Genomic DNA, 19501 nt, shown 5'->3' with positions numbered 1-19501 from the left:
ATACTAACAAGATTAATAACAAACCCTAGCATGTCACTAAGCAATAAAGATCAAAGCTTTAACCCTAACATGATACTAACATGCTATTATGAAAGACAATAAAAGGAATCATAGAAATTATAATTGACATTATATTCTTTACCCTAAACATGATACTAGGAACTTATTGTTGTCATTCTAAACATCAAATTAAGAAAAACATCCTAACATGATACTAGGAATCAATGAAATAATCTAATCATGATTTTTATATCATAATAACAATGCAAACTATTAAAGCACTTACTTGGATGCCTCGTATTTCTTTCTAATAATAAAATACACACGTTAGTAACTTCAAGAAAAATAATAAACAATAATTAAATTAAATAATTGAAAGAGAGATTTGGGTCCAAACCCTCAGAAATTATAACCTTTCACGTCTAGGGCGAAGGCAACTTCGAATTTGGCTAGGTGTGTCTAAGTCTTGCGAATGTGGAATTTTGTATTTTGAGAAAAGCTAGTTTAGAAAAGAGAGAGAGAAAGTAATCAAGAATTTCTTGATGAGAGTTGGTGAATGAAAAAGGAGTTTTTAGGAGGCTATTTATAGAGAAAATCAGCCAAAAAGATAAAAAATCGAAACAAAGTTCTGACGCGCAAAAACGAGGTTAGCGCTAGACGCTGACATTAGCGCCAGGCGCCAAGCTTAGCGTCAGGTGCTAATGCTGGCGTTTGGCGCTAACTTAATTATTGACGCGTTTTCTAAAATCAAATAGAAATTTCCGTACAGGAGGATTAAATCGTATTTTCCTCAAAAACATTCTTTTATTCTGATTAAAACTCTAAAAAGTCAACAAAAGTCAATTTATCAATGCTAATTGAATTAGAAATGAAAAGAACCTTGTAGAAGAATCTAGAAGACTAAAACCATTTCTAATTGCATTAGGAAGGATAAATCCATATTAGGCCCTCCTCTAGATCATTGGGCCGCATATAAGACTCAAACCAGGCCCAGTTCAGTATCTTGGCCATAACTTCCTCAATATTCATCGGAATTGGGCTTATAATATATCGTTGGAAAACTCTTTTCAAGCCCTATCCAAATACACTACTATTGGACCCATATCATGGACCAACCAAACTAGATTGACTGTTTTCTTAAAATAGGTTTTCAAAAACAGAGAGAAGAGAAAAGAAATTAAAACTATCTGCAACATTAGACTTTCTACACTTTCACTTCATTCGATTACGATTCGACGTGAAAGGTACTCATCAGTGGGTTTGGTTTTGGGGAGACACAAATGGGTGTCTACAGTGATGTTGTCCTTTTGATCAAATTTTCATATCAACAAATCAGGATTAACATTAAACTTGATTTAAAATTTTGATATTCTTTAGATTTTAAACTAATATTATTAATATATATAATACGTGTTTTGTATTCAAATACTTTAATAATTTAACTTTCGTACTTTGTATTATACATGCATTAATATAACAACATACTTTACTTATAAAATTCAAACGTATTATAGTATTATATTACATCTACTTTATTGGTTTTTCTTTCATTTTTTTTCCAAATTATTTTTTAATTTTTTATTTTATTTTGTTTATTTATTTATTTTTGCTACATAATCCTTAAACATTTCTTTTTAATTTTCATGACCGGTTGGCCCTAATAGCTTTTTAAGTCCTAGCTACGCTCTTGTATATGAACAAGTGTGTCAATCAAATTGTTGAAAATATCATAAATAGAGTATGCAGTATGGATTAATACTTGTATAATTTTAGATTGGTTACCATTTTGGGATATCCAAACAGTACACAAGGGTTAATGAGTAAACAAACCTAAAGGTTGGGTCTATCTTTTTATTTTTCGATTAAAATAAAGTGTACTATATTGTTGTCCAAAGAAAGTAAACAGAAACGAGGGCACAAAATTCCATGAATGCCGCCACAAATCAACCATCTGGAGCTCGTCATATCTGTTTCACCGCTTTAAGACTTTGATCTACAGCCATATAATTTGACAATATCTTGTTCTTCTTTAATTGGTTCCCAAATTTAACTACTTGTCTTCTTTACAATTGATTGAATAGAAATACTGAAATATTCCTTTAAATCTCATATTAACATAACTTTGTATTACATAAACTACTATTTTGTTTAATTTTAAATGTAATAATTTGCGGGAATAAAAAACTAATACTTTTATTCAAATAATTGCAATTACTTACTTTGTTCTATATTGATAATTGATACACAATTTTCGACTATACTTTTGAGTAATTTATGAAAACCAATAGTATAGAGTATCACATAAAGTTCTTATAAGTGAAATTACACTCCATTAAATAAAATTAAAATTCAGTAGATATCCTAAAATAAAATTGTGCAAGTTACATTCAAAGCAGATAATATCATATTAATGTGGAGTGAAGGCAGCCAATAACATGGATGATTAGGGTCCAGTAAGTTGACAAAAGTATTATCTTGCAAAACTTTGAGGAAATTATAGCTTGCAAAATATATTTAAAGGTAAACAATATCTTAAATGAATCTGTCTTGATTTAATTTTTGTTTGTCAAAACACTTTTAGAGTGAGGGCGAATGAAAAGAAAGTTTCACCTCCATATATAAATAATTGAAAGAAGAGAAATTAACCTACTTACCACTAGGTGATGCATTAAATCTCAACGGAGTAATATATTACCTCCGTTTCATATTATTTATAACGATTTAACATAAATAGAGAGAAAAAATGTCTAATTATTATAAATAATATAAAACGGAGATAGTAAATATTTTTATTCCGATAATATAAAGTGCTTTATCGGATCGAAACCATAATGAGTTTACTGTACTTATCTACAACTACGTGTTAATTAAAAGCTGTTTGTATTTGTAATGCAAATCTATTACTTGTATCATTCAACACATTATTGTCACCAATGTCACAAATAATAAAATAGTTATTATTCTTGCACAGTATACGAAGCCACCGCCAACCCATTCTAATGAAACAAGCAACGAAGAATTGAGGCAAAAGTTCTTTTTTGTGTAATGATAATGTAGTAAAATTTTCTCACTGTATTTTTGTTTTTATGTCAAGAGGTTTCCTACAATTTAAGGGAACTCTGTAAGGGTTTATCTAAAATATGTTACCAAGTATAATTTTGGAATATATGTCAAGAGATTTCCTATAGTTTAAGGGAACTACATATGTGTTATTATGGTAATGAAAGTCATTTGTCTACTCTGATCTAATTATGTGCAGTTGTGTGCACATAAGGAAGGTAGGACATTGTCCATCTCAAAACTACACTCCTTGTTGAATATTCTTATACATACCCGGATACACCATACACCCATAAGTATTTTGTTCTCATTTTGATGAATTTTTTTCATTTAATCATCAAATGAAGAGCAAAAACTAACTTTAGTTTAATTAGATATATACCGTTCCAAGCTAGTTAAGTATGCTTTCAATAAAACAAAGATGTACACATACATTGTTGGTATAGGTTGCCCCATCAATCTAGAGATGCAATTCGGACAATTGGTTCAAGTTTGATTATGTCCTAGCCGGGTTGAATTTGAGTAATGTCTAGTTCAGATTTAATTTGAATCAGATTAGTTTTGAATCAGATCGAATTAGTTCATGTTTTTGTCACCTTAACCTCTTACACAAATTGTGAATATTCTAAAATCAAATGGACTACTCATATATGTATTGTGATTACCATATAGGCACATATATATATGTTTAGTCTATAGTTGAAAGTTGATTTCATAGATTTATTTGCTTATGCCGAAAATCCTACTTCTACAATTGGTAGGTTACCGGCGGGTTGTAATTCAAATAAGTTGTGTTTTATGGTTTTTCAATATTACAACTCGTTCTGTACAAAATCGATCAATATCGAATGAATTGGTTAAACATTCTATTAAGGTGCCTGATTTTGACTCTTCTATATGATATTCAATTTTATTTACAACACACTGTAATTAATTTAATAGAAGTAAAGGGATAACATTATCCGAAGATATGGAGATTGGAGAGAGGGGGTAGCATGTTATGGGAACAACGAACGAAGAAGTGTCCAGCGTGGACAAAAGGACACGTGGCGGTGAGAGATAGCCTGAAAGTGCCAACAGTCCACATGTGTCATAGAAATGGAGTTATACACCTGGCTTTTCCACCCTCCTTTAACACCCCAACCTTCTGCCGCCCAGCAGTCATCACCCTTTTCTCTAAACAATTATTTTATTTTCCTCTTCTACCCCCTATAAAAACCATACATTTTTTGTTGCACCATTTATTCATCATATATCATCCTTCCTTTGTCAATAACAATATTATCATCCTAATATCTTATCATATCATATCATTTGTTATAAATAATATTTATATACATACTTATTTGTACCAAGTTATATAGGTTTTGTGTACAACGACTGATAAAGATCTGAAAATAAATTAAAAATAATCATCATGATGATGAGTTCACATAATAATATTGGTGGTGAGTCTAGTGGTTCTTCTTCGGGAGAGTTTGAAATAGCAAGGGTGTTGGCGAATTTAAGGAAACACGATAGCGCCGCTGCGGCCGTGGCGGTGGAGGTGGAGGAGGAGATGAGAGGAAGTAGTGGCGGCGGCCGCTGCGGCGACTCGGTAGGACATCAAGGTGATGGTGGTGATAACAATAACAATTGTTGGGGGAGTAAAGGGAAGCGGTGGATGAGTAATAAGCGTGTAAAAGAGTCTTCTTCATCACTTCATTCTTCTTCTCCTTCTGTTTCTCCCTTGCCTTTCGATCTTAACGTGGTACTTTAATCTCTCTTTTCTTATTCTTTTTTTTTTTGTTAATGTTATTGTTACATGCAATCTATGTTGCACAAAATTTAACAAGTTGAAATTAAATACGAGGTACAAAAGTTATATGATAGGGACATAAGATGTAAGAGTTCCTCGTACTTTGTTCATATGACGGTTGCAAAAAGCTATTTGTAGTAGACTAGTAGTCATATTGTAACAGTAGAAAGTAATAGGATGCCAAGTGGTTATTTGAGCATGAAGCCATGAAGTATGTGGGCTCCAAAGTATATCGACTTAAGATAATATGGTGGAGACGTTTTGACTTTTGCCATAACATAGTGAACACGTTTTGACTTTTGACATTATTTATAAATTTGACTGTGATTACTATTTGTGATTTATATACTAGATTTTTATTAAATCTGTTTTAATGTTTTTTTTTTTTTTTTGAAAACTTTTAATGTGTACTTAGTTAAAGTTTTATTTAGAATGAAGGAATCTTCAAAATTTTAAAATGAAGGAAGTATAGATAGAGTATAGACATAGTACTTTTTCACCATGCTATCTTAATTAGTAAAAAATGAGTTTGAACTTGTGACCTTAAAAAGTAAAAAAATTCTCTAACCTTTAATTTTTTTTAACAAGTGAAGTCTAGTTAGTTTGTTTGTGTAATCAAGATTTATGTTTAGTATAAACTAGATGAAGCCCGTGCATCGCACGGTTTGTTAGTATTTTTGTTAAAAATAATATTTTTCATATTTATGTGATTAAAATTGTTATTATATTAGTTTTAAAATATTAGTAAAAATCCTAATCCCAAAAGATAATATTTTGTATTTAATTAATTTAAACTTTAAAATCTCATTCGCCAATTTTTTTTTCGTGATATTTAAATTATTTAATTGTAAAAGAAATTAATAATCTCTTATTTAATTGGCTACCACTTAAATTTATAATCCTACATGGCACACTAAGAAAATTAAATCCTACGTAGCTCTTAAAAACTCGGGGAAAAACTCCCCTTTAAATATATATATTAGATTAACTCTTATAATTGAAAGATTATAGTGATTATAAGATTTGGATCTTTTAGTTTTAAGGGCCTGATTAGCTGAGCTCTTTATGAGAGAAAGAAATTAGGAGCTGAACTAAACTGAAATTAATGTGAAGAGAACATACCTTAAATGAGAGGGTTCTTTCTTTATAAATCTAAAATGAAATGTGAGTAAACATTACCAAAATCTTATCTTTGTTTCTAAGACCAAAAGTTCATGTTCATTAATAACCAAAGTGTGAACAAATATTAATATTTTGCACAAAAGGGCAAAGGTGTACGTCTCGCAGCCATAAAATCAAATAGGAAGATAAAAAAGAAATCAGAGACAAGATAAGATTAATATACCAGGACCGCTAATATTAATAAAAAAAATTTACATCATGATTGATGGAATCAAGATAAAATATCATAGAATCAAATTTAAGTTATTATTAATACCATGAGTTGTAACATATTGTTTCTTAGAATATGCACTTTATTCGATTATTTATATGTATAGGGTTTTGCTAACGCCCCGGGTGTTGAGTAAGCATTTAAAATCTTACCCAAAGTAGTATTAATTTGGGAAAGTATGACAAAATCACGTGTCGATCAGTGTAATTAATGTTTATTTTAATTTAATCTTTCTACTTTTAACTAGCTTATCTAACGCCCCCGTACCGTTCGTTAGCATTTGCCATATGTATATAGTCCGTATTTATTTTGGGTCTTATGTGTTAGTTCAATAGCAAAAACACACACAAACAGAAAGGAAAAAAAATAAAATAAATTTGCGTACAAGCATTAACAGCATAACATGCTTCATCATAAAACCAACCGACTATAGGTGGAATAATTGTTTTTAATCATCATAATATTTTGACTTTCACGATTGTCAATGTATTGTTTAAAAAAAGTTACTTTTGAAAATAACATTGAGATGAATTTGACAAATCCTATTGACTACTTAATACGTATACCCCAGATTTTGCTTTTAATATGATAACAATGGTGTAAGAGTTTGTGGTAATGGACTACTCTACTTTCATTAAGGGTTACAGATTTATACGGTGCAACTGTGCAAAACTGTTTAACATGTTTCGTTTGTGTAGGATCAGCCTAATGTATTTCAAGAGGAGTGTCAAAGTGTTGATGTAAAACCTGAAAAGAGCTACGAATCCGCTGAACGAGTCCGTGTTTGTAATTCAGCACATAATACTGGGAGGTCTAGGCATAATCTGACTGAGGTATATGACAGAGGTCAAGACATAATGGTGATCTAATTAACCTTTACTTCCATGATTGTTTTTGACAGCAAATGGTGGTCTAGTTTGCCTTTTTATTCACATTCATAATATGCCATATATTCTGAATGATTTAGGCAGAAAAGGAAGCACGAAGAATACGTAGGATACTAGCTAATAGAGAGTCTGCACGACAAACTATTCGCAGGAGACAGGTATTTCTTTTTCCACAAGTATTGTAAATATATGATACTGTGCTATTGTGGTTTTGATCTCTAAATCTCATTTATTAACTTAATGTTTGTTTCAGGCTTTTCATGAGGAACTAACAAGAAAAGCCACGGAATTAGCATCTGAAAATGAAAGATTAAAACGAGTAAGTAGCTTTGTTTTTCCCATTTAATTTGCTTCATGACCTTGGTACAATAAGTGTATCTCTAGTTTCGGTGTATCTCCATAAACTGACATCGTTCCCTCGGTTTCTTAATATTCAAAAGAACAAGGATTTGGCTGTCAAGGAGTTTCAGTCTCTACAAACTACAAACCAAAAACTTAAAGGACAGGTAGACATTTACAACATAACACCAAATAGCACAAGATTTTGTTATATGCTTTTGATGTAAACAAGGATATACTTTACATTTCATTAGTGTTATGCAGTTATCTCAAACATTAGGCTTCAAACTTGGAGAGAATGAAGGAGAAGCTCAACCATGTTGTCCCGATACTCATAACGTTAACACTCAGTCAGCAAATTGGGCACAGTTTGTGTACAAGAAGTTATCTGCAAGTCCCTTTGTAATCCCTGCATGTTTGCCGCCTTCTGACTTGAACGTATCAAATTTAACTCCCTGCAGATTCTCCGAGCAGGATAATTCTCGGAGTATGAATGGCCAAAATATGCCTTGGTGTATATTACCCTGCCCCATGTTCCTTCCAATACATGATATCAAGAATTTTTCTTCATTACATATGAAAGATAGAGATGAAGGCACTTCAGTTGATTCTAATCATGTTCATAGTCCATCTTCAGATTATAGTCCATCATCAGTTATACGTTGCGTACACAACTGTCAGTTAGTTAGTCCTGCAGATAGAATAAGTAGTGGTCTTCCATCAACACAAGACGATTGCAGAAATGGTTTCCATCGATTCCCATTTGGATTATCTCTAGACGGAGGGGGTCAAAAGATGGTACCGTGTTGCTCAAGAGGTGATTTTGCTATAGAACGAGAGGATTGTGTCACTCCGCATACTCTAGTTAACACGAATGTTTCTTCAGCAGCATGTGTAGAGTCTGCAAGTGCTTTAACGGAGAAAAGAAAAGAGTGTGTTCTAAAAAAGAGGGAGAGAAATGTTGCAAGAGCAGAGGCCAGGAAAAAACGGAAGGAGCTGATGAAACTAAAGAGTCGCCTTCACTGCCAATTAATAGGATGAGAAAGTAGCTGAGAAATAAACTATTGATGAGCTTGTGTTAGTGTTTCTAACTGACTGATGAATTTTTTTGTCTCTTGAAAGGATAAATGGCTTCTTTCCTCTCGGAACAATGCTCGACAGTAGAACTAATGCTGCACCTTGCTGGTTGAACCAGGCTAAAGTGTCTTGCAGCGGTTAGCATGGAACATTTTGTATGATTGAAGAGCTTTGTATTAGCAATACCATGGTATTGTAAGCGTTTAATGGCTTACAATAGTTGGTATGGATTATGAACATTTTGTATGAAGAGTGTTGTATAGCAAAGACCATGCTTATGTAGTTGTTGCTCAGTTATCGGTAGTTCAAAGTAACCGAGTATGTGACTTGAAGCAACTAGTTGGTTCCAATTTTTCTTGCATATTTTAGGAATTGTTCTGTGTAAACTCTGTTCTGTTATTAGATGTTGAACAAATTTTGCTATATTGGTTTGCTAAATGTAGACTCCATATAACTATATATCTGACCTCCTCTAAAGATTCTCAGCTGTATAACGACTCGACTCTAGCTAAACCATCTATATCCCATTTATGACCTCTCCAACCTCACCGCATGCTCCCCAAGATATACGATGAGGGTGGAAGGTGGAGTCCGCGGAGGAGCTAACCACCCTGACACCCTCTCGTATTCTTTTGTTATTACTGATTTATTCTTAAATTTCACATATTATTACGATGCTAGTTTAAATTTACGTATGGAAAAAAATGTACCATTAAACAACTAACTAGCAACCTACAAGCCCTCAAACACTACATTACTAATTCTAACTAGTTTCAAAAACCCGATTTCTCAATTGTATGCCCCCGGTAGATCACAATAGGGCTTCTAACTCTATGATTAGAACTAGACTCAACCCACTCTAAGAATGAATTATGAGTGTAGACTGTAGGATCCGACCAATCATCTAAGGTTGAAGAAGAAGTAGGATCAGTTACAGTTCCTTTCACCACAACATTGAAGGACTTTTTCTGTTGCGCTTTTGTGAATACCAAGACATCAGGAATGACTTTGATAGACACACCCTTATTCGGTGATGTCACTTGGGCTTTGTAAACTGCAGCACCGTGTTCTACATAGGTTACTGTCCGATGAAAGACTCCTGAAATTCGTGTTACATTAACAGCAAGTTGAAGGTGCATCGAAGGATAGTTTAGGCCATCAGCTCCAACCCCTTGTTTGAATTTTGAGCAGTTGTAGTGATTTTTACTGTTTTCAATTCCATGGATAAAGGATAGCGCGCTTTCATTGTAACCTTCAAAGCATAGGTACCGAATGTAATCCTTTGGTGAGATGTCGTAGACTAGGCCTGGATGAACTGCATCAACAGGGTTAAGCAGCCCGGCTCCTGAGTTCAATGGATCCTCTGAGCTCTTTCCATTCACAGGTTTAGCTGCAGTATGTACACAGAAAAACAGAAATCGGCATTGGTTTGTGATTTAACTAAATTATACAGCTTACGATTTCTAGTAGTGAAGACCTTACCAGTGGTCATGAGAGCGGATTTGATGGCAGCAGGCGACCAGTCAGGATGGAATGTCTTAACATAAGCAGCAGCACCCGAGACATGAGGACAAGCCATGGATGTACCGGTAATGATGTTGAAGACATTGCGTCGTTTGTCCTCATCGTAATCTGTTATAGGCGCCAGTTTTGAGAATGCAGCAAGAATGTCCATCCCAGGTGCACTTATATCAGGCTGTATCATTCATTTACACCAGTAAGAACATTTCATCATACAAAATTATAAATATTTTCCCTTTAAATGGTGTTTCTATGTACATCTTTGGTTAAATGATTTATTTTAAATGGTGTTTCTATGTACATCTTTGGTTAAATGATTTATTTTAAATGGTGTTTCTATGTACATCTTTGGTTAAATGATTTATTTTAAATGGGGTTTCTATGTACAATGTTTTCTATTGACGTGCACTACGTAAGTAATGTACCTCTCACAACTCCTGAAATATATAAATTTTGTGAACTCCTGAAATATATAAATTTTGTGGGTCGGGTAATAGAATAAAATTTATTCGACTTATATCGAATAATGGTTGCAATATAGGTAAATTTGTTACCTTGAGGATGTTCTTAGCTAGAGTTTGTGGACCTCTTGATGAAAATGAAGCAACCATAGGAGCGTTTGTTGTATGAACAACTCTTGTTTTGTGTATTACAGCTAGTGGTGACCTGAAATTTCAATGTTATTTAACTTAATAAAATGCCTAAAGCTCAAAATGTAGCATGTCACGCACAAATTGGACTAAATTTAAAATTTTATTAATGTTAGCCACTTAAACTTTTAAAGATTCGAATATGTGACCAATTGGAAAATTCTTAAAATAATACGAAGTACAATTTAACAAATTTACATTGAAATGACTAAAAATCATAATGTAAGAAAAAGGTATTGAGAGTATTTGGCAATTGGCCTTTTGCCTAACTTCTGGCTTTTTAGTTTGGTCAAACAGTCAAAAAATATGTTTGGTAGTTAGCTAATAAAAGTAGTTTTCTAATAACCAAATACTATTGTAAACAGTCGGCTTAAACAACTAACTTAAAAAGCCAATTCATACAATTAATACTTCCAGTTAGTCAAAAAAACCAATAACCAACCGCCGATTGTCAAACAACCCTATTGCATGTACTACGTATAAATTAACGAATAAAAATGGTCAAAGTAGTATTCTATACGAGTGAGTCAAGTCAAGTCGAGTAAACTTACTTAGTGGTGTTAATATATCGGCCAATGTGTTTACCAGCCTCAGCAGAAACAAAAGAAGCAGGGATAAGAGTAGTGTAAGCGGATTCAATGGGGTCATCAGCAGCAATGATGGCACCAGCTCCATGGGCTACACTCACGGTATAATCTGCATATGCATAACCCAAGCATAACAATATCTTCCCCTCGGCTTTTTTCTTCGACAGAGTATCTATTTCACATGTGCTGCCATCCATTAAAGTTTTAATTTCTTTAATTTTTCTAGTTGATAGATAAATAATTCAAACAATTATGAAGTGACTAGAAAAGACACAAAAATGAATTAGAATGGCTCGAGTCATTACTTGAATATGATCTGAACTAAATTAAGTTCTATCATGAGAATGTTTGATATAATATTAAACTTCTTCTGTTTTTCTATTTAAGAGTCTTAATTTGATCAGATATGTTTGCTAATCCACAACTTTAGGGAACAATATTTTTAATTAGTAATCCTTCCGTTTTTTAATAATTGATTCATTTCTCTTGAACACGTATACCGATGCTAATCTTTAATCAATAAAATCTTTAATTATCAATAAGTATAAATTCTAACAATTGAAAATTCTATTTATTGAGACGATTCTAACAAGTATCCACAATACTATAATTTTTCTTATGCATAAATCATAAACATCAGTCAAAGTAAGATAAATGAATAGTTTAAAAAAATAGATTTGGAGCAAGTATTTAAAAATGAAGTATTAACTATACATTGAAGAAACAATACAACAAGAGGATTTTGGTGTTAGGCTAGGTTTAATTTATCTTATTGAAGAACCTTATTACTTTTAAGATCAATTTTAAAAAATAAAATCATATCAAATTAAAACATAACTTTAACTTATATGAAGTATCAAATAAGTATAAATAAGGTAAACCTAGCCTAACACCAAACTTGGTTTGAATAGTGCAAAATATCTAAGTAAAACACACACATAAAAAAAATAAAAAAAAAGGGGGAAAATGATGATCTATTGACTATTTGACAATATGAAGTGATACCTTAGATTTGATAAAGGACTCAAAGTGCGGTTTAACACGGTGTCATTTAACGCGAAAATGGAGCTTGTCAAAGGATACATTCTTTTCTTAGGAGAATATGTATTCACTGCTACCCCCTGTTCCACAAAACGATCCAACATCAATAACATCTTATGCAATAAATAATAAAGGGAAATTCTACATTATAATCCTGAAAATTTCGAAATTCTACACTGTGTTCATGATTTTTGAAAAGTCTACACTATAACCCAAGGTCCACTTAGTTACTCTATTGTGCCCTTGCCGTTAAGTATCCGTTAGTATGTTTCGTTATCTTGAAAAAAAAAGAAAAAATCAAAACCGCCAACCCCAGCCACCCACAGCCACCCGCTGCAACTAACCGACAACCAGCCTTACCCTCAACCTTGGCCGGCGACCGCCGCGCAAACCCCCTTCCCCTCCCCCGGTGTCGGCGCTACCCAGACCACCCTCCCCATTTCCCGTAAAATCTCGCGTACCCCTCCCCCTCCCTCGAAAAAACCTTAAATAGCCTCCCTAATCGTCGGAAACTCGGAAAGCATCGAGTTGCACCTCTCCTCACCGCCACCGCCGCCGCCGTAGCGTTCCGCTCTTATTCCTTTTCTCTCTCTCTCTCTTAGCCATAGCCTTCTGTTGCTAGAAATCGAAGGTTAACAGAAGGCTAGGGCTAGGGTTTGGAATTTGGGGGTTGGGATTTGGGAGAATTCGCTGGATTTCGTGGTGTTCGAAGGGGTAAGAGGAGGTGGTCGAGGCAGCACTGACGTCGGGGGAGGGGAAGGAGTCTGGGCGGTGGCCGGCGCTCCATGGGGGAATGGGGATGGGCTGGTGGTGGCAGCAGGCTGGGCATGGTGGCAGCGGGCTGGGTGGTTTTGGTGTTTTATTATTATTATTATTTAATTTTATTTATTTTATATTATTTTTTTTATTTCTGTAAGCCAATCATACGTTGCTTCGTTAAAAATAACAGAACATACTAACGGAGATTTAGTGTCAAGGGTACACCAAAGTCACTAAGTGGACCTTGGGGTTATAGTGTAGACTTTTCAAAAATCATGGACACAATGTAGAATTTCGAAATCTTCAGGGTTATAATGTAGAATTTTCCAAAAAAATATGGTTTGGAATGCTTTTTAAAGCATACTTGTACTTTTTTTACAAAGATACTTGTACATTTACTATCTATACAAAATGTGTACATCCAATATTGTAATTTAAGGCTGTTGATGTAGGAAAAGCTTGTGTTAATAAGCAAACTACATATAGTAACTGTCCACGATTCTTTATAATGTATCTATCTCTATATATACAGTTTGGATGAAAAAAAATTTATAAGGAGTTGAAATATGTACAAATGTTCGATAACTTATTTTTCTACTCTCTTTGTTTTAAAATACTTGCTTCATTTTTTTTTTTTTTTGTCGTTCTTAAATCTTTGCTTCAGTTCCTTATCTGAAAAGCATTTACAATATTAAATTAATTTCTCTCACCTAGTGGATCCACCATGATCAGATATTCAGATTTAATTATTTTCATATTTTCTCTCCTCCAATTTTCTTCATTACTTTTGCTTTTTTACAATTTTTTATTCTTCTACTTACCCCAATACCTTCATATTTTATTATTTTCTCCAATTTCTCCTAAAACTCTGCGTATAAAGAAATTGAACAAGTAATTAAAAATAGAGTGGGTACCTTTTTAAAAGTATAAGCAAACACTTATAATTAGTGTTAAAAATTATACCCTTAGAAAAATTAATTTATGGATTTACCCCTTTTAAAAGTATGACTACATCTTTATAACTCCCACCGTCCATTAATTAGATGTATATTTCTCTTTATTATGTGAGTAATAAATGCTAAAAATAGATATCTAATAAAGGGACAGAGAGAGTAATAATGTTGAAACGATTATATTCCTAAAATGTTATTTACATATTTACCCTCAATAAATGTTAATGGTTTATTTTTTAACTCTTCAGTATAGGCGTATAGTATGTGAATATTTATATCCCTAAAAATATTTATTTACATATTTCTTCTAATTAACGCTACTAACAACACCAAACCGAAAAAACATTAATTCGGTCATGGCAATATGGCTTGCTATTAGCCACCCTAGTCATATACATAATTAAGAGAAGATGAGATAAAAATGTCACAACTCACAACTAAGCTAGTGTAAGGCAAAGAAATAAATGACTTACATCGAATTTCAAGCCATTACCAAGCTCTACCAAAGTCATAAACTGTCGATCCAAATTAGTAGCAGCAACAGTCAAAACCCAAGGAGCCACATTCCCTACAGTCCCACTATAAGGCCCGTCATTTCCCCCAGCACAGACTGTCAAAATCCCCTTCTTCATGGCGTGAAACGAACCGATGGCTAAGACATCTTTCGAGAAGTTCCTCACAGGGCCGCCTATGGAGAACGATATGATATCGACTCCATCAGCAATTGCATCGTCGAATGCAGCTAGGATGTTCGTGTCCGAACACCCTACACTGCCACACACTTTATACATGGCAATGCGCCCGCTAGGTACCCCGCCTCGGACTGTTCCCTTAGCTACTCCGTATAAGCTTGCTCCCTCGACGGACCTCCCTGCCGCTGTTGATGCTGTGTGTGTTCCGTGCCCTTCGTTGTCGACCGGGGTGGGTTCCATTCCTGTGTCTTCTCCTAGGTTGTAGTACCTTGCTCCTATTACCTTCCTACAAAATGTAACTTAAACATGTTAAGAGTCGACTTTAACTTAATATTTGACTCTTATTACAATATTTTCCCTCCGTTTCATTTTTCAAAAAATTAAGGCAGCTAATGCGCACGTCATAACTAGTCATATTCGAAATCTCTTTCAGTTAGGCGATATATCAAAAATTTAGTTATTGGCAAACATGGTAGCATGATGAAAGAAAATATATAAACAATAATTTAAGGGTATAAATGTTCACGCGCTATTTTTAAGAGTTTTTTTTAAAGGTAATTATCATTAATGAGGGCAAAATAAATAAATAAATAAAATTTTTAAAAAAAAAAACATTTATATGGTATAATTGTCCACACACTATTCATTATGAACAAACTTATACTCCGTACACATTAATGAGGTTATATATTCTAATACATATTTTAAAGGGTATTATTGACATCACGCTATTTATAAGAGTAATCTTGTACGTTTTATAAGGTAGGGATGCCAGATGCACATAAACACGCATATATTTGCAAGAAAATAAAATTGACCTGTTACATCCAGTGAAATTTTTGCCTGTATCACATTTTCCTTTCCACTTGGTTGGGGGAGGACCATATCCTTCATCATTGAAGCTTGGTGCTTCAACATAAATCCCTATTAACACATAGCAAGTTTGTACGTGCCATAAAAGTTATAAGAATGTCATTTAAACAATAATGAATCAAACAAACAAACATAAAAATAAAAAATAAGAAGTAACCTGTGTCCAACAGCCCCACAATAACCTCACTTTCACTTTGAAGGTTACGTTGCTTCAAATTTTCAGGCATTCCCAAGAAATCCCATGATCTTGTTGTGAGAAGTTTTCGTATTGTGCTTGGAAATACCGATACTACATTGCTTTTCTCTACGTTTCTCAATTCATCACGAGTGTATTCCATTAATTAATATATATATGTGTAACAATATATGAACCACACTAATATACCTTGTCGGACATGAATATGAATATATTTAGTACCTGATAACCTTTGTGCCTCACTAGGCAATAATCTTGCCGCAAATCCATTAAGACTCCTACCATAGCTATGTATCTTAGCTGCCTTGGCCACACTTTCACTGAATTTTTTCAAAAAAAAAAAAAGTTTCTTATTAATTTGGTAATTGTTTGTAATTGTAGTTAATATATTATTAAATATATTTTTAGAGGAAAAAAAGAACATACTCTCCAATGGTTTCAGCAAGCAAATTGTGATGATGCGACTCCACTGTCAGTTGTTCAAGTCCGCTTGACGACTCCCCCATGTATACTACGTATGGCTAAATATTATATCAAAGTTAGTCCAAAACAAAGAAAAATGAATCATGTTAGTTTTTTAATCTCACTTTTAAATTTAATTAATTTTGTTTAATGGGATTTATATGAATAATAATGGTTTTTTTAGACAGTGTAGTTGGACTTGAAATTTAGTGGTAGAAATTACTAGTTGTTCTCTCATATGTTTAGTTGTTAAATGTGAAAAGCTATTAAAATGCAAAAGATTCCCACAACATTTCATAATTCAGTACTCCGTATGTAAAATGAGGAAAATAAATGCAAGTGATCAAAAATCAATTTTTTATTTTTTTTATTTTTTTATATTTTTTTCCGTTTTATATGGACAAGCTCAGCATCCACTAATTTCTCAACTTTTTAATAATTTAAAAAGCATTTAACAAACCTACTAAAATTTAGATATTTGTACCTAGTCCTTTCTCTTTGTATTTTACACTATGAATTTTAGAAATGGGTGACATTAGTAAAACAAGTGTGTATTTAATTTGTTTACTCCAATAGTAAAGTAATGAAAACAAAAGGAATATACATGTGGAATTGTACTTCTTTACTAATTACAAATTGTTAATTTGTTATCAATCCAACACTAATTAAATTAATGACATTTAGTGTTATATACAAAGTACAATGTAATGATATATAGGAGAACATTATCAAATTAATAAAAAATACTCCTTCTATTCCCAAAAGTTCAACCCTTTTGGCCTAATTTTAGTTCCAAAATGATCAATCATTTGCATTAAAATATCCACCAATTTACAATAATATTTGTGAAAAATTAGCTTCTCAGCCTATATAAATTTTTTTTTTTTCATGTACTTTTAATACTTTTTCTCTATTATTTTACATACCCCATATAAATTTGTCTTTCTAATATATTTTACTTCTTTTTATTTAATTTTCTTAATATCTGCGAAATCAACCTAAAAGGGTCGTTCTTTTAGGAATATAAGGGAGTACATAAGAGTACTTTTAAAAAGTTTCCGCATCAATTATCAAACAAATTGAAATTAATTATGACTACACTCGCTCTGTAAGGAATGAATTGACAATTTACTACGGATTACTTCCGATCATAAGGGAAACTTTTTAATAATACTCCGTACGAAATATTTCATCAAAGTGATACACAATCTAATTAAGCATTGTGAAATGTCTCATCACTCAATTGCAAAAGAACTTAGCTTGATGATTATGTTATAATTTTTGTGCTATCACATGTTCACATCAGTCACAAGTACATACCTTTCTTTCATTATTGTCGTTTAAACCCTTGATCAATGTAACTCCAACATTTATGAAGAATAAAAGAAGAACAAACTTGTTCATTATTCTACTCTCAATCTCTTACTCTTTTTCTCAATATACTCACACAATTAGGAAAAGTGAGAGGATTTGTTTATGACTAATTAAGTATTGATATTTTGATTAAAAAATGGAATAATGGTATTTATAAGAGTTGACGAGGCTGCTGATCGAGTAGAATCATCTTTCCTCCAAGAAAAAGAAAATGAAAGTTGAGTTAATCTTGGCTTTCATTCAGGATCGTAAAAATAATAATTTACTAAAATGAAGAAATCAGTCTTCCCATGCACATCGGAAGGACTGTTTCAGAAATTGATATTTGCTAACAATCAGTAGTAATTTGTTGAATGTGGCCCATAATATAATCTATTACTTCATCTTATTACGGAGTTATTTTAATACTTTATACTTCTTCCATTCTATTAATATTGCAACAACTGAATTTACGTTAAGCAAAATATAGTCATGCATGTGAGATCTGTTTAGATTTGACTCATAAAATACTTTCACGATATTAATTTTATATATTTTTTACTCTTAGACAATTATAGATATTTAGCATATAAAATGTACTTTGAGATGCGTAATTTCATCTTTGTTATGAATAAGACATAAAAAAAACTGAAATAAAATACTCCGTATATGAAATTTAAGTGTTTTTTTTGTAACATAATATTGTGTTTTTTTGGAGGAAATATTTGGAAGATAATTTGTGATTATGATAGAATCTTATACTCCGTATGAATAAGGAGTAATCCGTAATTGTTAATTTTAAACGGACTAAATATTAAATTTTCGAGTACTATAAAAATTAATTGTTAGATTAGAATATCAATAAAGAGCCAAGACACGTGCATCGCATTAGTCTAATAATCCTTACTTAAAATTCTTTTTAACACAAAATATAATGTTAATTACCCTTCAAAAAAACCATACTTAAGCTTGTATGAAGTACTATATACTACAATATTCATTATACTTTTTAGGTGAATTAAGATTTTTTCACCTGGTCACCCTTTGGGCTAATCTAGATTCGTGGTTTAATTTTAAGTGATTAGATTTCAATCTCCTCCCATTTGTTGTTACGAGGAATCAAACAGAGGAAGAATCGACAAAGAATGACGAACATAAAATTGTGAATGAAAAAGCGTAAGGAGAATGATCGACTCTGTCCCTATTAAGTGCAATTCCAATCACCACTACACCAAAACCTAATTAGTTAGATAGATAAATTAAGATCACAAACTTTCATATTGTGGCTGGCCACACGGATTAATTTTTAATATTTTTTTTTTTAAAAAAAAAACTACAGTACACCACTTTCCTTCTTCTTGAGATAGCAATTGGATTTTCTCTCTCCTCTTTTCTTCTACACCACAAATATGGGTTTTCAATTAGGCGAAAATCGAAGATGCTCCTTATCAAATTGTTGCAATTAATGGCCGAAATCATTATTATTGATTGCTGAAACACTGATTGCCAGTGGATTAGAAGTCGAAATTGTTGTTGCTGGTTGTTTGGTTGCGTAGGGGAAAAGAGCAGGAGGAGTTGTGGTTTAACAATGGAGTTGAGAGGAGGAAGAAGAAGTTAAGAGTGAAGGAGTGGGGGCGGAGATTCGCTGGACTACTTGGACTACTCGTACTCCCTCGTCAACCGTCATTCCGTCAATGTCGTCATTTCTAGCTACTTTTTTTTCAACACAATTTCCTAACTACTTGACAGCAATCAAGGAAATATATATGGTAGGACTTTTTATTTTGTTTTTATCTTTTTCAACTTATTTTTGGGGTCATTTTGCACCCATTCAAATTCATAGATTTTGGAAGTGCGCGA

The 19501-nt window shown here is 32.7% G+C and overlaps 2 protein-coding genes across 2 annotated transcripts; one reads left to right on the top strand and one right to left on the bottom strand.

Moving 5' to 3' along the window:
• The first annotated feature begins 4171 nt into the window (after positions 1-4171).
• On the top strand, positions 4172-8977 carry LOC110695771. The gene is made up of 6 exons (XM_021873004.1): positions 4172-4810; positions 6950-7084; positions 7219-7296; positions 7392-7457; positions 7579-7644; positions 7742-8977. Exons 1-6 carry the CDS (start codon positions 4478-4480, stop codon positions 8516-8518), a joined length of 1455 nt encoding a protein of 484 aa, XP_021728696.1. The 5' UTR covers positions 4172-4477; the 3' UTR covers positions 8519-8977.
• A 204-nt stretch (positions 8978-9181) lies between these two features.
• LOC110695866 (subtilisin-like protease SBT4.15) lies at positions 9182-17692 on the bottom strand. The gene is made up of 11 exons (XM_021873092.1): positions 17609-17692; positions 16253-16347; positions 16049-16146; positions 15788-15934; positions 15576-15681; positions 14539-15043; positions 12318-12433; positions 11277-11498; positions 10630-10741; positions 10037-10250; positions 9182-9944 (listed from the first exon to the last, which is right to left on the bottom strand). Exons 1-11 carry the CDS (start codon positions 17690-17692, stop codon positions 9328-9330), a joined length of 2316 nt encoding a protein of 771 aa, XP_021728784.1. The 3' UTR covers positions 9182-9327.
• Positions 17693-19501: the final 1809 nt, after the last annotated feature.

The sequence above is a fragment of the Chenopodium quinoa genome, unplaced genomic scaffold, assembly GCF_001683475.1.
Source record: "Chenopodium quinoa cultivar QQ74 unplaced genomic scaffold, ASM168347v1, whole genome shotgun sequence".
NCBI lineage: Eukaryota > Viridiplantae > Streptophyta > Magnoliopsida > Caryophyllales > Amaranthaceae > Chenopodium > Chenopodium quinoa.
Note: the sequence above shows the minus strand (reverse complement) of the source record. Positions and strands in the feature narration are given on the sequence as shown.

Excerpts from the sequence above, each read along its gene's own strand:
- LOC110695771 (XM_021873004.1), top strand. The coding sequence starts at position 4,478 with ATGATGATGAGTTCACATAATAATATTGGTGGTGAGTCTAGTGGTTCT. Across the intron at positions 7,458-7,578 it reads AAAATGAAAGATTAAAACGA|AACAAGGATTTGGCTGTCAA; the intron begins GTAAGTAGCTTT and ends AATATTCAAAAG. Across the intron at positions 7,645-7,741 it reads ACCAAAAACTTAAAGGACAG|TTATCTCAAACATTAGGCTT; the intron begins GTAGACATTTAC and ends AGTGTTATGCAG.
- LOC110695866 (XM_021873092.1), bottom strand. The coding sequence starts at position 17,692 with ATGAACAAGTTTGTTCTTCTTTTATTCTTCATAAATGTTGGAGTTACA. Across the intron at positions 15,682-15,787 it reads TGTGGGGCTGTTGGACACAG|GGATTTATGTTGAAGCACCA; the intron begins GTTACTTCTTAT and ends ATGTGTTAATAG. Across the intron at positions 12,434-14,538 it reads GTAATGGCTTGAAATTCGAT|GGGGTAGCAGTGAATACATA; the intron begins GTAAGTCATTTA and ends TTTGTGGAACAG.